Source organism: Helobdella robusta (genome assembly GCF_000326865.2).
Source record: "Helobdella robusta unplaced genomic scaffold HELROscaffold_25, whole genome shotgun sequence".
NCBI lineage: Eukaryota > Metazoa > Annelida > Clitellata > Rhynchobdellida > Glossiphoniidae > Helobdella > Helobdella robusta.
In genome coordinates, this window is record NW_008704310.1 from 1,454,018 (window position 1) to 1,474,243 (window position 20,226).

At 34.3% G+C, this 20,226-nt stretch overlaps 1 protein-coding gene across 1 annotated transcript; it reads right to left on the reverse strand.

The window, feature by feature from the left end:
• Positions 1–614: 614 nt before the first annotated feature.
• HELRODRAFT_185603 (hypothetical protein) lies at positions 615–17,352 on the reverse strand. Its single transcript, XM_009019694.1, has 15 exons — positions 17,273–17,352; positions 14,277–14,377; positions 13,605–13,704; positions 12,395–12,515; positions 11,613–11,648; positions 11,187–11,249; positions 9,946–10,006; positions 7,683–7,769; positions 7,511–7,588; positions 2,810–2,910; positions 2,527–2,592; positions 2,175–2,274; positions 1,956–2,040; positions 1,051–1,300; positions 615–1,028 (listed from the first exon to the last, which is right to left on the reverse strand). Exons 2-14 carry the CDS (start codon positions 14,370–14,372, stop codon positions 1,197–1,199), a joined length of 1,098 nt encoding a protein of 365 aa, XP_009017942.1. The 5' UTR covers positions 14,373–14,377; positions 17,273–17,352; the 3' UTR covers positions 615–1,028; positions 1,051–1,196.
• Positions 17,353–20,226: the final 2,874 nt, after the last annotated feature.

Sequence of the window (20,226 nt, forward strand, 5' to 3'; positions counted from 1 at the left end):
GAAATAAACTTGTTTTGTGATATCTTGGCATGTTGATGTTGCCATACTGTTTATAATGAATGTTACTCGCATGATTTTCTGGGCCCAGGAGAAAGGTTAATTTCAGTTCTGCAATCTTCCCAATTTTGACGTTCACTGCTTTACCTTGAACAAATCTGTAAATTATTTTAGTCATTAGAGGTTTGCACCATAGATATAACTGCACCCGTACAATAGGTAGATACAATCAGAATAAACGATGATGAAACTACCGCGCGGCAGCAACGCTTATCTTATTTTTTGACAACAATCAAATTTTAAACTTTTAAAAAATGAGTATAATGTTCAAATAAATACGATATAAATGAAAAGCGGAATCACAAGACAAATCGTGCATTGTATTCTATCTACAAATGTTTTTAATTAACAAGAAATGTTTCACAAGCCAATTCATGCTTAATATCACTTTTAAAGATAGAAACCTATTAAACACTGAAATTATGAAATGATTGTTCTGCCCCGAATTGTGTTGACGTGAGGCATCTATATTGCAACACGTCGCTACGTGTGCAGAAATAACGTGCACTGCTGTGCGAGCCAGTGAAAAAGTTTTTCACGAACGTGCGTTGAATTAACAATGATGACAAGTTAGAAATGATGCCAATCTTTAGAACATTGGATGCAAATATAAAAAGTGCAAATTGTAAGGAATGTACACAGTTAACATTGCATAATTAATAGCAGTCAATCAAAAAGTAATTCCAATTTCGTGGCAATGTTATTAAATGTACAAGCGATCAATATTTTAATAAGTTAACATTGTCAATGATGCTAGGGCAAACACCGTAGTGGTATCCACAACATCATCGGCGTAACACCACAATCAACACAACACTTATTAACAAAATGTCAGACGGCAATCATCATAACACGATAAGACGACATCGCTGTCGAGACATCAGTAGTGCTTTTATCGTCACAACATTACTGGCCATAATTGATATTTTGACGTGAGAAACGTGAACAGAAAATTATTTATATATATATATATATGTGTGTGTGTGTGTGTGTGTGTGTGTGTGTGTGAGTGTATCTATATAAATTCAAATATACGGATAAAAATGTTACTAGTCAAATGTTCAATGTGCAAAACAAGTAGAAAAGTGTTAAACGATGATGAGATGTGGGAATGTCAGCCGTGTTGGACGATCGATCCTTCAACAAACTTCGAAGTTGGTTGGTTGTGGGTGGCTGGTGAGGCTGCTCAACTTCGGGATCTGTGGTGCAGGATCCACTTCCGACTTGCGCCTCAGTGCTGGAACTGAAAGTGGAACAATCATTTACATTAAATCAGCGGTTAATTAATTAAACAATGTAATTGATTAGTGATTACAAATTAGCAAATAGTATTCGAAGTTTCCGAACCAAGATCAATCAATTTATGTCAACACTACTTTATTGTATGTTAAGAATCATTGTTACGCTATGAATCTTTATTTCCCTCTTGTTCTGTTTCCATGTCGTTCCACATATATAATTAAACTGTCGTGCAGCAGATGCTGTACTATCCACTGCACAACACACGACGTACATGCGTCGTACATCATGTATGCACGCGCAAGCACCGATGGCGTTTGATGGTATTCGAACCAAGACATCAATTAATAACGGCCTGGGACATGGCGCTTCTACCGGGTGTGGCCGAGAATCAAGAAATCACGAAATATTCTTGTGAAATTCAACAGAAAGAACGTTCTCAAAAAATACGCATGGCGTCGTGACTTAATCAAATCTGATTTGTTAATAATTATTAAAAAATCAGATTTGTTATTAACAAATTATAATTAATGCTTTAGAGCTGGTGATTTGTTTAGACAAAATAAGTAAAACAAGCAAGTTGTAAACGCGTAAACATACACATCAATAATAACTGCATAGATGAACCCAAATACGTAAATAGTTACATAAACACACACCGTATCCGAGTCCTTGAAGGAAGAGACGGAGTGCCTCACACAACTTGCCTGGTGCCTCCTCCAATATCATGCCACCGCAATTGAACTGTGAATTGGCACGTTGTGGTGATGGTAGGAAGAAATATCGAATTCATTGCGGGTGTATGGTTGATTCAATTTGTTGGATGTGTTGGAATTAAAAATTCGTCGCACGACGTTTGATATTAAAAAAGAAGGAACCTTCATCCAAGTGGAGTTTGAAGGATCGAGTCTTCCATTCATAGTGATTGTGTCGTCGAGGTGGGGGGAGTGGTCCCCTGCTACTAACATCACTGGACACCTGAATATTCATCATAATTATCATTCTTGTCAACATCATTATGATCATCATTATTAGAAACATCACTATGTCGTAAAGAAAAACAATAATAACGTTATCAAAATAACTTCTTGAAAAACGAAATAAAAAAAAAACAAATAACGACAACTATCATCATGTGTTTAATGTGATCATGTTGCTCACATCAAACATGTGACCATATCAAACAAGCGACTATATCAAACACGCGATCGTATCACACACACAACTAACGAGAAATTTTTCACATGGTTCTTCTTAGTGTGATCCAGTTCTCTGGTGATGCCGAGGTCTGTACGTCTGCAAGGTCAATGTGTTCATTGCATTTGCATTACATGATTTGGGATGGGGAGTGAGTCAACTATAATACTCTGTGTGCTTAGTGCATCGCAACCGCCAACACAACGGACATGTTGTGATGTTAGTGGCGAGTTTTATGACTGGAAGTGATGTCATAAAAGATGATGTTGTCATAAAAGATGATGTGCTTAAATGAATCATAATCAGAGCGACCGACCTGATGTAGGATGATATGAAGTGTCCGAGATTGGTGGGATTGATTGACTTGACGTATTCCATATACACGTTCACCAAGTCTTGGCTTGTGTCACCTGTCTTCTAATGACATGATAATATGCTACGATGACGTGAGATGTCTACTGATGACATTGTAGTAATGGTGACTCGTAGTGGAATGTTATCGTATTCACAAGACGTTTTCTTTTGGTATGATTCTAATCTTGTCTTCAGGCCGACTAGGAACCAATGTGTCCAGTTTATTCAAAAAGATATTTGCAGTTGACCATGTTTCACATCCATGTAACAGCGCGGGAATGACAATGATTTTAGTGGTCAGTGGATTTCTAGTGCCATATGTTGCGATTTAAGGACTTACGCACGAGTTATTCGTTATAATTTGAAGAAATATTTCAGCATTGTCGTGCCAATGTTTAGCTGTTTAGCAATTAGAAGTTATGATGTGTGAGCGATTCTAAGATTTATATGATGTTAATCAGAACAGAAACTGTTTCCAGCGGAGTATTCTCTAGAAAAATGGCTTAAACCCCGTATTTGTTCCTATTCATCTTCAGAAAAATAGCGATTAACCCCCGTTTAATTTTGTCGTAAATAATTTGGATTCTAAATGATAATTCATTATGTCTCGCTAGTGAAAATTTAAAACATTTTCTAATAAATAATTTCTCGCATGATGAAATATCTTCCGGAAAGAAAATTTTACACATCTTTAAAATCAAGCACCTTTCTAGATCTTTTCAAAGTTTCTAAGTTAATTCCTGTTTTCAAAAAAGGCAATCCAGATTTGGTGGGAAACTATACGCCAATTTTTTTACTCTCCCATTTTTTAAAAATTCCGGAAAAAGCAGTTTTCAACAGATTAACTACGTTTATTGCTCGTTGTAATATCCTAAGTAACCGCCAGTACGAGTTTAGCTAATCTAGCCATTATTGAATTCAACCAACTGAAAGGACTTGAAAGTAAGAAAATGACCGTAGGAGTGTTCATCGACTTAACTAAGGCTTTGGACACAATCAACCATGAATTGCTTTCAAGCAAATCGTTCCATTATGGCTGTCGTGGACGAGTATTGGATTGGTTCACCACTTACCTCTCTATAGATCACAATATGTACACGAGAATGGTTCTGGCTCCTTCAATTTATCAGCAAATTTTGGAGTCTCTCAAGGTTTCATTCTTGGACCGCTTTTGTTTCTCTTATTCATCAATGATTTACATAAGCTTCATCAATTGTCAACTGTATTCTCTTCGCCGATGACACAAATTTATTCTATTCATCACGTAACTTGAATGAAGACAATGCTTTGAAAAATTCAGAGATCTCAAAATTTGATGGTGGTTGCCGTCAGGATGGGTGTCCGGATGTAAAAAGTTTCCCCAAAATTTATTCTATGCCAACACAAAAAACAACGGCCCCTAGTCCCCAGCAGGCCTTAAGTGGTCAAGGGGTGCTAAGAACCCCTGGGAAGTATACAATAGCGGAGGGATGTTGCAGAAAAATTCAGAATGGCCCCTCTATGGTACTTAGACTTGGAACGCTCAATGTTGGATCACTGACTGGCCGCAGCTTGGAAATCGCAGAAATGCTCGAGCGTAGGATTGACATCTGCTGCCTTCAGGAGACCCGATGGAAATCAAATGGTGTCTGTCATATCAATTCAGACAAAGAAAAATATAAACTATTCTTGAATGGTCAAAAGACGACCAAAAATGGTGTTGGAATTTTTGTCAAAGAACCGCTAGCCCAAGAAGTACTGGATATTAAAAGGATTAACTCACGTCTCATGTGGATCAAGATTCGCCTAGAAAAGCAAACAATGACTATTTTTTCTGCATACGCACCACAGACAGGCGAATCAGAAGAGATGAAAAATTACTTCTGGACTGTGTTCTCTGACACCATCTTAACAAACCAAAATCTAGAACAATCCTGATTGGAAGCGATCTCTATGGCCACGTTGGAGAAAAAACAAGTGGTTTTGACAACGTGCAAGGCGGTTTTGGCTATGTAGAACGGAATGAAGATGGCAACCGCATCCTTGAGTTTGCTGAAAATCACGGTTTTGTTTACTGAACACATATTTTAAAAAAAGGTTGAAACATCCATCAAATAACATACAAAGGTGGACCATCAGCCACGCAAATTGATTTCTTCGCTGTCAAGCAACAGCACCGAAGGTTATTGAAAAATGTCAAAGTTATACCTGGCAAATCATGTGTCGCCCAACATAGACTCCTTGTGGCAGGCCTGGTTGTCAAGCTGTCAAAACATAAGTCTAAACAAATACCTCGGTGAATCAAAACGTGGAAGCTGAAAAGCAATATTCATCGACAAAACTTTTCAACAGATTGTCGCCACACAGTTAGACAACCAATCGCAATCCAATACAGATTGGAGTACATACAAAACCGTTTTGATACACGCTGCAACTACAGTTTGTGGGAAAACAGGTTCAAAACGCCGGCATGAACGGAACACGTGGTGGTGGAATGACAGTGTACAAAATGCAATAGCTGAAAAGAAAGCTGCATACAAGCAATGGCAAATATCGTCTATTGATGACCACAAAATTTTCCGTGAGAACAACTATGCAAGACGTCAAGTTGCACTGGCTTGGACAGATAAGCGCAGAGAGTGGCTCACTAAAAGCAGAGGTGAACAAATGAAATGTCTGTATCGTATAGCAAACCAAGCAAAGCGTACGAAAAAAGACATAGTTGGTGCCTCATGTATCAAAAACGACAAAAATGAGATGGTTCTTGAACAAGATGAGATCAAGCTACAGTGGAGAGAATACTTCAACCGTCTGTTAAATGAAACAAATCCCATCAATGTCAACTTTGACGCTCCAACCATCGAAGGTCCAATTCCAAACATCACTGTAGAGAAGCTAACAGAAGCTCTGAAGGATGGAAAGGCAGCAGGGCCCTCTGGACTCCCAAATGACATTATCAAAGCATCTGTTACTGCAGGTATCCAAACGTTACTACAACTTTGCCGTGAAGTGTGGAGAAATTGCTTAATGCCGACTGAATGGAACTATAGCATGACAGTTCCGCTATACAAAAGCAAAGGTGATCCACTGAACTGTTCATCATATCGGGGTATACGTCTGTTAGAACAATCCCTGAAAATTCTCGAGAAAATCATTGAGAAGATTAACGTCGTGCATCACAATCGGAAATTATCAATTTAGTTTCCTAGCGGGGAAATCAACAATTGATGCAATTCACATCATTCGGCAACTGCAAGAGAAGTACCTCGCAAAGCATCAACAACTATCACACATTTTTGTAGACCTTGAAAAAGCATTTGATCGAGATCCCCGTGAAGCAATCAGGTGGAGTCTACGTTGACAACTCAGCCACGTCTGAGCAGAATGCAGCACAGATGTTTGAAGATTGGAACACCAGACTCGCCGATCATGGATTCAAAGTCAACATCAGCAAAACCAAAGCAATGAACACTGGTGAACCCATCCAATCCACAGTTACTGGACGATGCCCTGTTCAGTTTGTAAAGCTGGTGTAGGTAACAATTCAAAACAATTCAATCAAATGTCAGCAGTGTAACCATTGGTGTCACAAACGTTGTTCAAAAATAATTGGTACTTTATCTAAAGTGTCCAATTTTGTTTGTCCTGCTTGCATCAATCCACAACAACAAATACGAAATAGCAATGTTTTTGAAGCCATTAAGGTAGAGAAAGTCACATCGTTTCAATATCTAGGAGATGTTCTGGATTGTACTGGAACAGCTAAAGCTGCCGTTCGAGCACGCATACGTGCAGCCTGGAATAAATGGCATCTCCTTGCCCCTATATTGATGCAGCGTAACATCCCACTACTACTACGATCAAAACTTTCTAAATCTATGATACGTCCGGTGTTGATATATGGTGCAGAAACATGGCCAATGACAACCAAACTGGAAAAACAACTTCACCGAACCGATCTGAAAATGCTACGATGGATGCAACGAATTAGTATGAAGGACCACATCAAATCTACCGAAATCCTGCGTCGTGCTGGTTTAGATGATACAAAGGACGAATGCCGGCAACACCGTCTGCAGTGGTTTGGTCATGTCAAACGAAGTGGAAACAGAGCCATAACTTCTCTTGCAGATGTTGAAGTATCTGGCACACGTCCCAAAGGCCGGCCAAAGAAGTCCTGGTCGCAAACAATCGAGCAAGACATGAAAGCTCTAAATATAAATGAAATGGATACAACCGATCGCCTAATTTGGCGCAAAAAATTGATGGCAAAGAAAACAACGTCCCACCTCGGTAGAACTGGGTCTCTGGACGCTAAACGATGATTGTTTTATTGATTGATTGATATATATATATTTATTTATTTATATATATTGTTATATACCTTAACAACTTGTTGCCAAGTTTTTCAATAAGTGTTATATTTAGAAAGCAATATAAAAAGCAAAATTACAAGACAAACAAACTTGCTGTCAGAACATATTGGTCATCAAGAAATTTTGTTCAATTCTTAAATTAATTTAATATCGGAAATAATATAAAAATAGCGTTTTCCTACTAAAAAAAAAACAATTTTTTAATTAATTAATCACTAAAAAACTTAATTTGAGCTATATTAATAAATTAGAAAAAAAAATTGAATGAACGATGGAAGGTGAACGAAATTAACAAAAAGAATGCTTACACTTCCAAACCAATGCCAGATCATGTACTCTTCCACGCCGGCCGTCATCATACCGCTTTTAAGGTACCAGGCATTCCACTGCGTATGTGAATGCGTGTGCGTTTGTATGTGCGTGTAATAAGTAAATATGTGAGTGAGAAGTTACGAATCAACAAGAGCTGATTGGACGAACCTTCTGATACGCCCACTCGATCCAACCTGCCTGTGACGCATTGCCGTTCAACAGGACCAGCGCCTCCACACGTTCCGGTCTCGATAACTGTATCAATATATCGTGCGATGCGATGTTGTGTTGAGTGCCATGCATGTGATGTCGTGCCATGTGAAATGTATTAACAAGTTTATTAATATTTAAAATGGTAAGCTTCTGCCTCGAATATATAGCAGTGAATATATAGCAAATAACATACTAAATAAATAATATAGCATGTTATATGTTACGTGGTGTCGTCATGCTCTTTGACGTGCTGGTCATATACAAAAGGCTGGTTAACATAACATTATCAACTCATCTAAAATTACAGTTCCTAATAACAAACAATTAAAATGTTAACAAACATTCACAACTGACAAAACACCACCGGACCCAATTCGCACAACACCTCATCGCCACAATAATCTAACCATATCCGCATAACATAAAGACGACAACCGCACTTACAAAAATGGTCCAAACATATATCTGGCCAGGGTGGATGGCATAAATAAATAAGTTGTAAATTATTACGTAGTGTATAAATTCGTTGACAGGTGCACATATATGAATAGTAATTTGTATTTAATGCTGGCTTCTAATTGAAATTAGCAGGGCGGAATAAACTTGAATGCATTATAATTTTAATGAATAAATTACTGCCTCACAATATTAAGCTACAAACACTCGGACATATCTAACAACAAACTGCTCATTATTTATTTTTTCATTAACATATTTTAAGAAAAAGGTTAGTCATCACTAATATTTCGATTTTATTTTAATGTTGGTTGACTAGATAAGGCAAGAACGTAAACATTACAACATCAGATACAATCAAAGCAGAAACAAACAGAAAAAATGAAAGCATTTATTGGTTAGCACTAAAAAGAACCAGATTCGACTGCCTCACAACAAACGACGACAGACAACAAGCATTTAAACAAAGCTCATTTGCAAGCAATACAAATGTATTAAGAGCCTCTTGAGTGATGAACGCAGTTTACAATAAAAACAACACATCAAACACAAGCATTACATACATCACACACACACAACACGTGCATCACGCACGACGCATGAAAAACAATACATTATTCATGAGTATTCTGATGAACAACAGATCTATTTATATCAAATTATTTGTGTAAGACGGAATGTGCTCTGCGCATTAAAATTTAATTAACCTGGTGATATACTTGGATCAATAAAAATGCACACACATCACATACACTTATTCAATGACGTACGTATATATAGCTACAGAAACAAGTGATACCAATTTTTAATAAAGAATTGTTATATAGCGGGAGTCAAGCTAATCTAAGAATAAATATTACTCAAACTCACGCTAACTTTTATTAGGACCCTAAATTCGAACCGACACCCTTAATGTTCATCTTTTATTAAATAATGCCTCTATCAACAAGACTCAATCGACCAAATTTTCAGGTGTCCTTTTTCCTAGTAGTTTAGCATGAGTTTTAATAATAATAATAATAACAACAATAAGAACGAGCATAGCGTCAGGTACGTCCAAATATTCGGCTCATGTTCAAGTAACTCATTAACCAATTACAAGTTTGTCTTTTCAAACTTTCTTACTAGAATTTTCTGGGAATTGTTTAATTTAGAATTGAATTATCATCCAAATTCCTGCTCTCGCTTTTAAAAGGTCGTTTAATCGTCTATTTAATAGTTGGCTGAAAAAATGTGCAGGTAGGTAAGATGACGCTGAAAAGCTCATAATAAAAGCAAAGATGAAACAGGAAAAGAACCACAGCAAGAAACAAGTGGCAATATTACGTCATAAAAAAAACAAACCGGCATGAATGTCTAAGCAACGTTCAGTCATGTTTGCGGCAAGCAGCAGCAAAGCGATCAATCAGATCAATCAATCAATCAGATCAATCAGTCAGTCATATAGTCAGTCAGTCCAGAATTTGATCAACTAAATAAATAAACCAGTCAGCTGACCATCGATCGATCAATCAATCAATCAATCAATCAATCAATCAATCAATCAATCAATCAATCAATCAATCAATCAATCAATCAATCAATCAATCAATCAATCAATCAATCAATCAATCAATCAATCAATCAATCAATCAATCAAATCAATCAATCAATTAATTAATTAGTCATATAACCAACCAATAATTTAACTTATTAACCATTTTATCAATCAACAAACCAGCCATTCAACCAATGAACCAGTCAATCGAATCAATCAACTCACAGCAAATCTAGATAGAATGTTAGCTCCTGCACCCACACCAAAACCAATGATTGTCTTCAAACTGTTAACGTGACACGAAACAAACAATATATTTGAGTGATTGAATTAAAATTTTAAATTCTTCCCAGTCTTATTCTCTTCAGATAATGAGGATGGTGATGATGGTGAAGTTGATAAGGATGGCGATTAAGACGGTGATGAAGATGATGAGAATGACGGAGAGGACGAGAATAATGACAAAAGTGATGAAGTTGATGAAAGTGATAACGAAAATGTTGAGGGTAGTAATGAGGTGAAGAAGATGAGTTTGGTGATGAAGATGGTAGTGAGGAAGATGAGTGTAGTGATGAAGATGATGAGGATGGTGCTAAAGATGAATGTGGTGATGAAGATGATGGTGCTACAGAAGATGAAGATGATGAGGATGGTGCTAAAGAAGATGAGTGTGGCGATGGAAAGGATTGTAGCGAGGAAGATGAGTGTGATGGTGGAGATGATGGGATGGTGAGAAAGAAGACGATTGTTAGGCTGCGTTGTTTAAAATAGATGTGTTACCTCAGACGTTTTTTATGGGCACATCGCTTATTATAGGTATTCGCGCATTGTTTAGCTTTTTATAAACAAACAACTTCGTGATTTTAAAATTCGTTCAAAATGGCGCTTCTCCCTGACTTCCACTAAATCATCAGGAAGGTGCGGAAGAAATTGAGAGTTTTTGCATATATGTTTGCACATCAAGTTAGAAACAATTAAAACACGTTAAAGAGGCCTTTAAATTCACAAAAGTTCCAACAAAATTAAACAAAATTTCTTTCATAAATATTTTTCTCATTTGTTAAATGTTTTAACAGCTTGAAATTTTTAATAATTCTATTTTTTCCTATCATTTATTTTCAAATAATTTATATTCATGACTAATTTTCTTGTAATATTTCGTAGTTATCAAAATTTACGGACTTTTACGACCTGAAATAAACAAAATTGCGTCGCCCATATAGAATAAAAAAGCGTCAACATACAAAATCCCCCATAACTTTTAGCATGCTGGAGTTGTTCCAGCGTATGAAACACATTGCTTTCTAGAAACTGACTGTCTCACGCGATTTTTTAAGCAACGAAATGTTGTAAAAGATGTGAACACTGAACAGTTTGGGAAGACATTGTTTTAACAAGACAGCCTGAGTGTGGTGATGGAGATGATGAGGATGGTGGGATGTGCTGAAGATGATAAGTTAACTTACTTGTAATGATCAAGCACAGTGACCAGTGTGCTGGCCAGTTCATCCATTGACGGGTAGATGTATCTGGTATTAGGGGAACAATGGTGGTGTGTGTGGCTGACGTGAAAATTTTGGTGTTGGTGGTGGCTGTGTGTATCTGGTAACCATGGTGACTTGATGGGACGATATTGTGGTGATGGTGAGCTCATGTCATCTTGTATTAGTGATGGCGGTATTGATACAAGCCGAATAGTTGTGAGGTAAAGAGGAGGAAGAGAATTAGAAAATAGGTATGATAAGAATGATGAAGAAATGTTGGAATGTAATGCAGGTGATGTTATGTTGATAAGAATGAAATAACATTGAATGATGCAAATAATCTAAAACACATGCTAATCTAAAATACAAAAGTATATGATAAAAAAAAGCCAACAAAATTCAACAAACTCTGTGGCCAAAGGGGCTGAATCAGTTAAGCCCAACCTTCAAATCACATTTTTCAATTATTAATAAGTAATTTCTTCATTAGAAATGTATAAATTGATGAATGATTTTATACGTATAAGAAATCTTTCATATTTTTATTCGGCATGAGCATGTGAAAGGCACGTAGACCAATTTTGAAACGTTCTCATGCCGTCAGTGTCGGATTCGGATGAAATTTTTTTCAACTCTAACAACCTGTTTGAAAATTTTTGACCTCGACTGGCCGACTCCGGATTCCTACTTCCAAAAAGATTTTCAGTTTTAGCTTTGGAATTTTACTTAAATACCAATTGCTACACACAAACATTTATAATTTATTTATTTAGTTAATAATTAAACCCTTTATTTTTATTAGTTCGAGCACATAGTTCCTTTTTTAACTAAATAGTTCAATATTTTATTCTCTATACGTAACCTGATTTATTGTATGTTGTAACGGATTCTGGGTTTGTCAGAGTCCGATTTTTTAAATAAAGAAATGTGTTAACAAAGCCAACTTGCCATATCATATAGTAATGCATTGTAGTTTATTAAGATTGGTCAATGTAGGTCAGCCAACCTTCTCATGGCCACACTTTTTTTATCGATGTGTTATGTGAAGTAAAGCATTTGTTTGGACTGTTTTTCTACAAAAGCACAGCGGCTTCAACAATTCTCCAGAATGTTATGAAATTTTTTATAGTACTACAACACAGCTCATAAGAGTTTTCAACAAAGACATAAACACACACAAACACACATACCCTTGAGGAAGAGTTGGAGCATTTTCTTCCTGGCCGATGGCATTGACGTGGTAGACGCAGAAGTTCTTCATGATGACCTGCATCTCAACGTAATTGAAGAAACCTTGGAAGCACGAGGTGCCTGGTCATGCAACATGGTGATGCGATTGCGAGTGGTGAGATGATAAAGTGATTATAAATGGTGAAATGGTGATGTGAATGTAAGTGGTAAAATTTATGGAATACTGTATATACAGAATAAGCATCACGACCATTCAACATCACTGTGCTGTCATCAGCAAACTGTGTTAGCTTAAAACTCCCAGATGAATGCCCCATATCGTTAACATATAATTAATAACAGTGGTCCCAGAATCGAACCTTAACAAGCTGACCTAACCCCTGACTGTAATCCATTTAAATCAACATGTCTTTTTTCTAATAAATAGCTTTTCAACCATTTTAGTAACAGACCTCTGACATCGTAACTGGAAAATGTTTGCAACCAAGGCCATGGTCGATTGACAAATCTTCAGCAAATCAAAAAAACATTTAATGTCAATATTTGCCTTTTTAATGTCACCAGAGATGCAAATAACCAGATCAAGGATGGCCTAGTTCTTTATTGAAGATATTTTTTAAATCCGTACTGATGTGATGAAATTGTGCTATATTTATTTGAAAAAAAAGACAGCAATCTTTTTTAAACAACTGTTTACATAACTTTTGAAAGAGCTGACAAGAGAGAAATTGGCCTATAATTAATTTATTGATCTCTGTGTAAGCTCCTTTTTTAAAAACTGGAACTACTTTAATTATTTTTAGAATTGAAAGAAACACCGGAGTATCTTATCTTTGATTAATTTTGTTTACTATTCCTAGGTTAGATTTTATTATATGCCGTACTTTTTATATCATTTTTATTATCCTATATATATATATATATATATATATTATATATATAATTATTGATGAAAATCACAGCATGTTCGGTCTAACTTAACTTCAAATTTGGGTTAGCATATTAAAATTAATTGTATACAAATGTATACATATTAATTGGAAGTTAACTAACATTAAAATTGCTGTGATTGTCATCAATAATTACATTTCTGACAGTCTTAATCCAATATATATATATATATATATATATATATATATATATATATATATATATATATATATATATATGAACATACACAAATGCATCAAGACCTCTGGGACTACTTACTGTTGAGACCGATATCATGGTAGGTCAATATGGCTGGGTTCCTCCTGTCTCCATGCATCACTACATGCACTGGTCCAAACTTTGTCCTCACATTCTCCTCCTTAATGAATCATTCAAATACGTGATTGGCCACACATACACACGTACACACACGTACACAACATTTATGTCAAAAGAACAAAATAACATGCAAACTGACTTGATAAAAATATTAAGCAAAAGTATTATTATAAGCATGCAGTATTGTTATGAAACATTAAGCAATGGAAACCCTAATACATATTATATATACATATATATATATATATATATATATATATATATATATATATATATATATATATATATATATATATATATATATATATATATATATATATATATATATATATATATATATATATATATATATATATATATATATATATATATATATATATATATATATATATATATATATATATATAATTTATTCATTTACTTATTATTTTGGATTGAAATACAAAAATATTAACATAGTAACTGAATATAAAATGAAAAAATTCCACAGAATATTGGAGAACAAAGTTTAAAAAATGAAACACAGCGTAACCAAATAATAACGAAACAAAGATGATAAGAATCATTGGTAAATGAGAAGATGCGTGAGAATGATCGAAGGTGCTAGCTCACCACATCAAATATCTGGTCATTACTGATTGATCTTGCCTTGCAATCCAACAGACGAATGCTCTCAAGTTCAACTGGAGTCAATTTCTCAGCAGCCATTTTTTCTAAATTTTGTTAAAATTTCAACACCATTTAAATATTTCTGATGCAACAATTATAACGAAAAAAACAGTAACAAACAGCATTACCAATGAAGGCATTTGAAGGTATCAACTATAACATAAGTTTATTTGCAGAATACTCTTATCTCCAACAACCAAACACCATTAGGATCCACTGCATAAAATGTTTCCCTCAAATGTTCATTTGAATCAGAGATGCATGCTGGTTTTCTACAACCAAAAATGTATGTTTCCCCACACTGTGACATGCATGTTACACTAAGAGCAGATCTCTGATTTTGTCCAAACTTTTGAATATAACTGATTTAATTAACAAGAACTGAAATAACACAACAATTTGAACTACCGTACAATGGAAATTCGTTATTTATGCTATGCACTTTAAAAAACTGCATTTCAATTTTACTTTGTTGAATTACCAATGGTTAAAATGTTGCATTGAAATTACTATGCAACTTCTGATAGATATATTATATTAATTTGTTAAACAAAATGCAAGAAAAAAATTTATTGGGATGATAGCTTTTAACTGATGCTATTGTAAATAATCACAAATAAAAAATACTTTTACATGTTTGTTTTTTCCAGCCGCATATATTTCTGTCTATGTTTGATGAACATTTTAGTTGCACCTTCTCTATCTTACTGGCTGCATATTATAAACATACACACTTCGGTTGCAATTTATATACATCTCAAAATTGTGCCCTGCTCTGAAACTGCCCTGCTGCATGTTCTCTCAGGGGTTTATGCTGAGGTGGATGCTCAAAGCATTTCCTTGTTGGCATTTTTGGACATGAGCTCGGCTTTCGACTGTGTCAATCATGAAATGTTACTGCTCAGGTTACATCAAAATTTTGGAATATCTGGGGAAATAATAAATTGGCTCAGAAGCTACTTGATTGGCCAAACACAGCAGGTTTCGTTCAACGGGAGTTTGTCCTACGTCAGTGTGGTTCGCTTTGGTGTGCCGCAGGGATCTGTTTTGGGTCCTTTATTGTTTCTGCTTTATACATCTGATGTGCTGAAGATAATTGATTCATATGATTTTAAAAGCCATGCATATGCAGACGACATTGAAATTATGTTATCAGGTAAACCGAAATTATTTCAAGACGAGATTCATTGAGTGTATGGCAGAGGTTAATCTGTGGATGTCGAGAAATGAATTGAAGCTTTACCAGGGTAAAACAAAATTTCTTCCTATTGGTACCTGGCAGCAGTTGGCGGACTTGGATATAAATTCAGTTGTCATTAATGATAAAAAAATAGATTTCTGTAAAGCCGTGTCGAACCTAGGTTTTATAATTGATTCAAACAATGAAATCTCATTTAAAGATGATCTCTATATCATGCTTGGCACAGATTAGAAGAATGAAACAAATTCGAAAATCACTTGATAAAGACGCAATGTAGACTCTGGCGCATACGTTGGTGCACTCACGTGTCGATTATTGCAATAGTTTATTTTATGGACTCCCGGCTAGATCCATCAAAATTCTGCAATCGATACAAAACCGTACTGCCTGGATTGTGGCTGGATGTCAATGGTATGATCATGCCACACCGATCCTGAGTGATTTGCATTGGTTGCCCATAAATAAAAGAATTGTTTTTAAAATCTCTGTCACAGTTTTCAAATCACTAAATGGTCTGGCTCCAAAATATTTATCAGATAAACAAAAATTAAAAACGTTGATCGCATCTGGTGTGCGTCTGAGGTCGGACGATTCGAACATTCTTGTAATTCCTCATAGACAGCTAAAGATTGGATCGCATGATTTTGCTGTGTCAGGCCCTGACGTATGGAACGGCTTGCCGTCAGCCCTCAGAATGAACATTGCTAAATTTAAAAGACAATTAAAGACATACCTTTTTTCATTATAGTTCATCTCTTTTCATTCTTGCTATTTTGTTGTTAATATTAGTTATAATTTGATAGCGTTTGTGAAAACTGCTACAACGAACGCTATATTAAGTTTTCTATTAATAATAATAATAATTGTGCACATTGTTAAATAGTCACCGGGCTTAGCCAAATTGCAAACATTTTCAACATTTTTTTTATCTAGATTATAAAAAAGCTCATTTGTGTGGATGGCTTAACTAGCTCTAAATTATAAAAAAATAAATCCACAGTTTTAGTTGAAACTGAACAACAGTCTGTAGAACCCTTTCCTTTCTCTTTCTTCTAAAAAACTAAAAGTCTAAATTAGTAGTATTTCAAATTTAATTCTATTTATTACTATCATTTGGCATTTGAATTAAGAATTGTAATAAAAATTTCTATTTGAATAATAGATTAGTTATTGTCAATTAATTAATTGATACTTTATGAAAACTTTCAATAGTTATTAGGATGAATAATTTAAAGCTGTCAGTCATCTTATTAATGCAATTAACATGTTACTACTGTAACGTTAACGTAACCTGACTCAATGCACAAAAATGCATCACAGCATGTTGTTGTTGTTAATATTAATATGGCATGCAGCAGACTAGGCAGTGTCTGGAAGAGACACAGAAGTCGGCAAACCCTTAGATTAGAGTGGAAAGAAGACTGATTTGAAATACACTTTAAAAAAAAGAAATAAATTCTTCTATATGCAGTCCACTCCTCATGAATAATATATTATTTTAAAATGAATAATAATTAAGTAATTGTGTAATGTATGAGTAAATAAATCTGATGAATAAATAGAAAACTGAATTGCGATTGTCAATTGATAATAATCATAATAAAATAATAAATAATTCTTGCAATTAAAATTGATTCTTATGAATGTGAATTGATGGTGCATTAAAACAACATTATAAGAAGCTGCAGCACAATTCCTTTAATTCAACACTTCAAATGAAACATTTGAACGAACATACTTCCAGATTCCTGCAGCTTTAGGAACAAAATACAAAGAACGCAATTGCGAAATAATAAATAAAATTACCTTTTATGAAGGGTATTCTACGTATCACATAAAGCTTGATGTCTATCTTAACCTACTCTTCAAAATTGCTTCAAGGTACTTTATTAAGAACCATTAAATGTATATATATCAGTTCAATATATATATACATATATAAGTAATAAGTAATCTATATTCTATTCTATTTAAAAAACAAGTATTATATATATATATATATATATATATATATATATATATATATATATATATATATATATATATTTATGTTGGTAATAGACCATAATTTTTACAATATTCTATAAATTCTACCGAATGTTTAGCGTTAATATGTTTGTAGTTCGTTTTTTCGATTTTTCTCACTAAAGTTTTTTGGTGAACGTTTAGTTTATTAAAATTCAAGATAAACTTATTTTTCGAATTCATGCTGCAAATAAGGCCATATTTCGATTCCGAATGAATCATCGTCAGTGCTCCTTACTGTATATATAGGGAAATATTGACTTTGTCAAGATTAACTTTGACGTTGTAAAAATTAACTTTGGTGTTGTAAAATTGAACTTTGATGCGAATTAGGTGTCAGGTTTCTTAATTGGCTGGTCATCTTCTTTCGTCTCCTTTTCTTCATCGATAGCATCATATTCTTCTTAGTCACTATTTACGATGCAAGTTTTTATTACTTCTTTGTTTTCGTTGTTGGTTAAACGCCGGGTTGGAAGTGAGGTTGTCACTTTGGTGTTGTAAAATTGAACTTTGATGCGAATTAGGTGTCAGGTTTCTTAATTGGCTGGTCATCTTCTTTCGTCTCCTTTTCTTCATCGATAGCATCATATTCTTCTTAGTCACTATTTACGATGCAAGTTTTTATTACTTCTTTGTTTTCGTTGTTGGTTAAGCGCCGGGTTGGAAGTGAGGTTGTCACTTTGGTGTTGTAAAATTGAACTTTGATGCGAATTAGGTGTCAGGTTTCTTAATTGGCTGGTCATCTTCTTTGGTCTCCTTTTCTTCATCGATAACATCATATTCTTCTTTGTCACTATTTACGATGCTAGTTTTTATTACTTCTTTGTTTTCGTTGTTTGTTAAGCGCCGAGTTGGAAGTGAGGTTGTCTAATAATTTATATATAAATATATATAATATATATATATATTTATATATTATATATATATTACATATATATTTATATTACATATATATATTATATATTTATAAATGTATAGTATATTTAATTACCCGTAATTTAATAAGTTTAATTATTATAAAAAGTAGATAAAAGATAAATCAACGGTATCTTATAAAATTTTCATTTGTTCGTTTTTCAAGCAGTACTTCAGTTAAATTTCTTTTGAGCAAGTGAGATAGAAACTAGAAGACGGACTGGTCAACTGAACTGACTAACTGCGCAATTTTTTCAACAAAACATATCCTAGAAAACTCTTCTTTTGTAGTCGAGTCACCGGGGTTATAAAATCCTACTAACCCTACTGATGACTAGTTGGAGGAAACATAAGTTGGACCTCTTATACCTCCAATGAGGATGTATTAAAACAGTCCGGTTATGAAAAGAGGAAATTACTACAAATAATACAGCGGGAGTAGTTAAAGTTGGAAGGAATGAATGGAAATTCTAACTACTGGAAAGATTGCAGGGAGAGTAGATCGCGGTCAAAAACGAATAATACCCGTGGAGTCTTAATTTCACTTGTTGAATATTATTACATTTCAACTACTACAAAGTGTAAAAGATTGCGTTTTGTGAAGGTCGATGGTCGCCAATATTCTGAAAGGATTAGGCACGACTTGTTATATTTTTTCACATTCTATTTGAGATTCTGCACTGATTTTATTTTTCCTAAATTTTCTCCTATTTTCTTTTAACGAAACAAAAATTGCGTACGATAGCTATACGTTTTTTGTTATTTTTTGTTTTGATTAACAGATTTTTACGCGTCGCACGCATTATGAAAACAGCTTACGTAGTACATAAACTGATTGATGACAAGTTCTATCTTTTCGAGTCTATTGATTTTTTGCACTATTTTCATTTTCCTCTCAAATCTTCACTTTTGTTTTTGTTAACATGCAATCCACGATTTTTAACGCCCTTATGTTTCATCTCAATCTGTTTTTACAAACCATCTGTACTTCATTTAATGCAAGCATGCTAGCAGATCAACGTCATCAGCAAACTTAAATCCTTTTCAGTTTTTTCCAATTTAGATTTTTCCATTAAAGATGTTTCCATTCTAATTATTGTTATTTACAATATTTTGTAAATTTGAGTTCTTTTTCCGCTTTTAAGACCCACCTGTTTTTCTGGTACTTTCATTTCTGATCATGCAATCGTCTAATCACTTTTTGTTTGAATTGAATGAACGTGAATCCAGACCAATTTATAGATCGTCATATATTTTAGCCTACGTAATATATTGTATTATGTACTGCTTTTTTCATTCTTGAATAATTCTGATGGTAATTTAGCGCCCGAATGCTTGAAAGTTGAAACGATGCAATTTGTTTCATTCTAATTAAATACTCATCTACTTTTTTTCTGTAGGTTTATTTGCTTAATCGGATAACCTTTTTCTCTTTCCCCCTCCCTTTCTTCCTCATCCTCCTCTGTCTCTCTTCTTTTTCTCTCTCTCGCTTTCTCTCTCTTTTTTCCCCCTATATTTCATGCGTTAATCTTTTTATTACCATTATTTTAAAGCTCTTTACTTCATGTTTTCTCAGCATAAAGGGGAGGGTGGGCTACGTTATTGAGACATGGAATACAGTAAGACTAATCAAATATTAATTAACTAATTATAATTTGATACGCATATTATAATTAAATTTTAGATTATAATTAAATGAATTATAATTTTCAATTTTGTATGAATTCCATGCAAGCCAACAACTCATAGAAT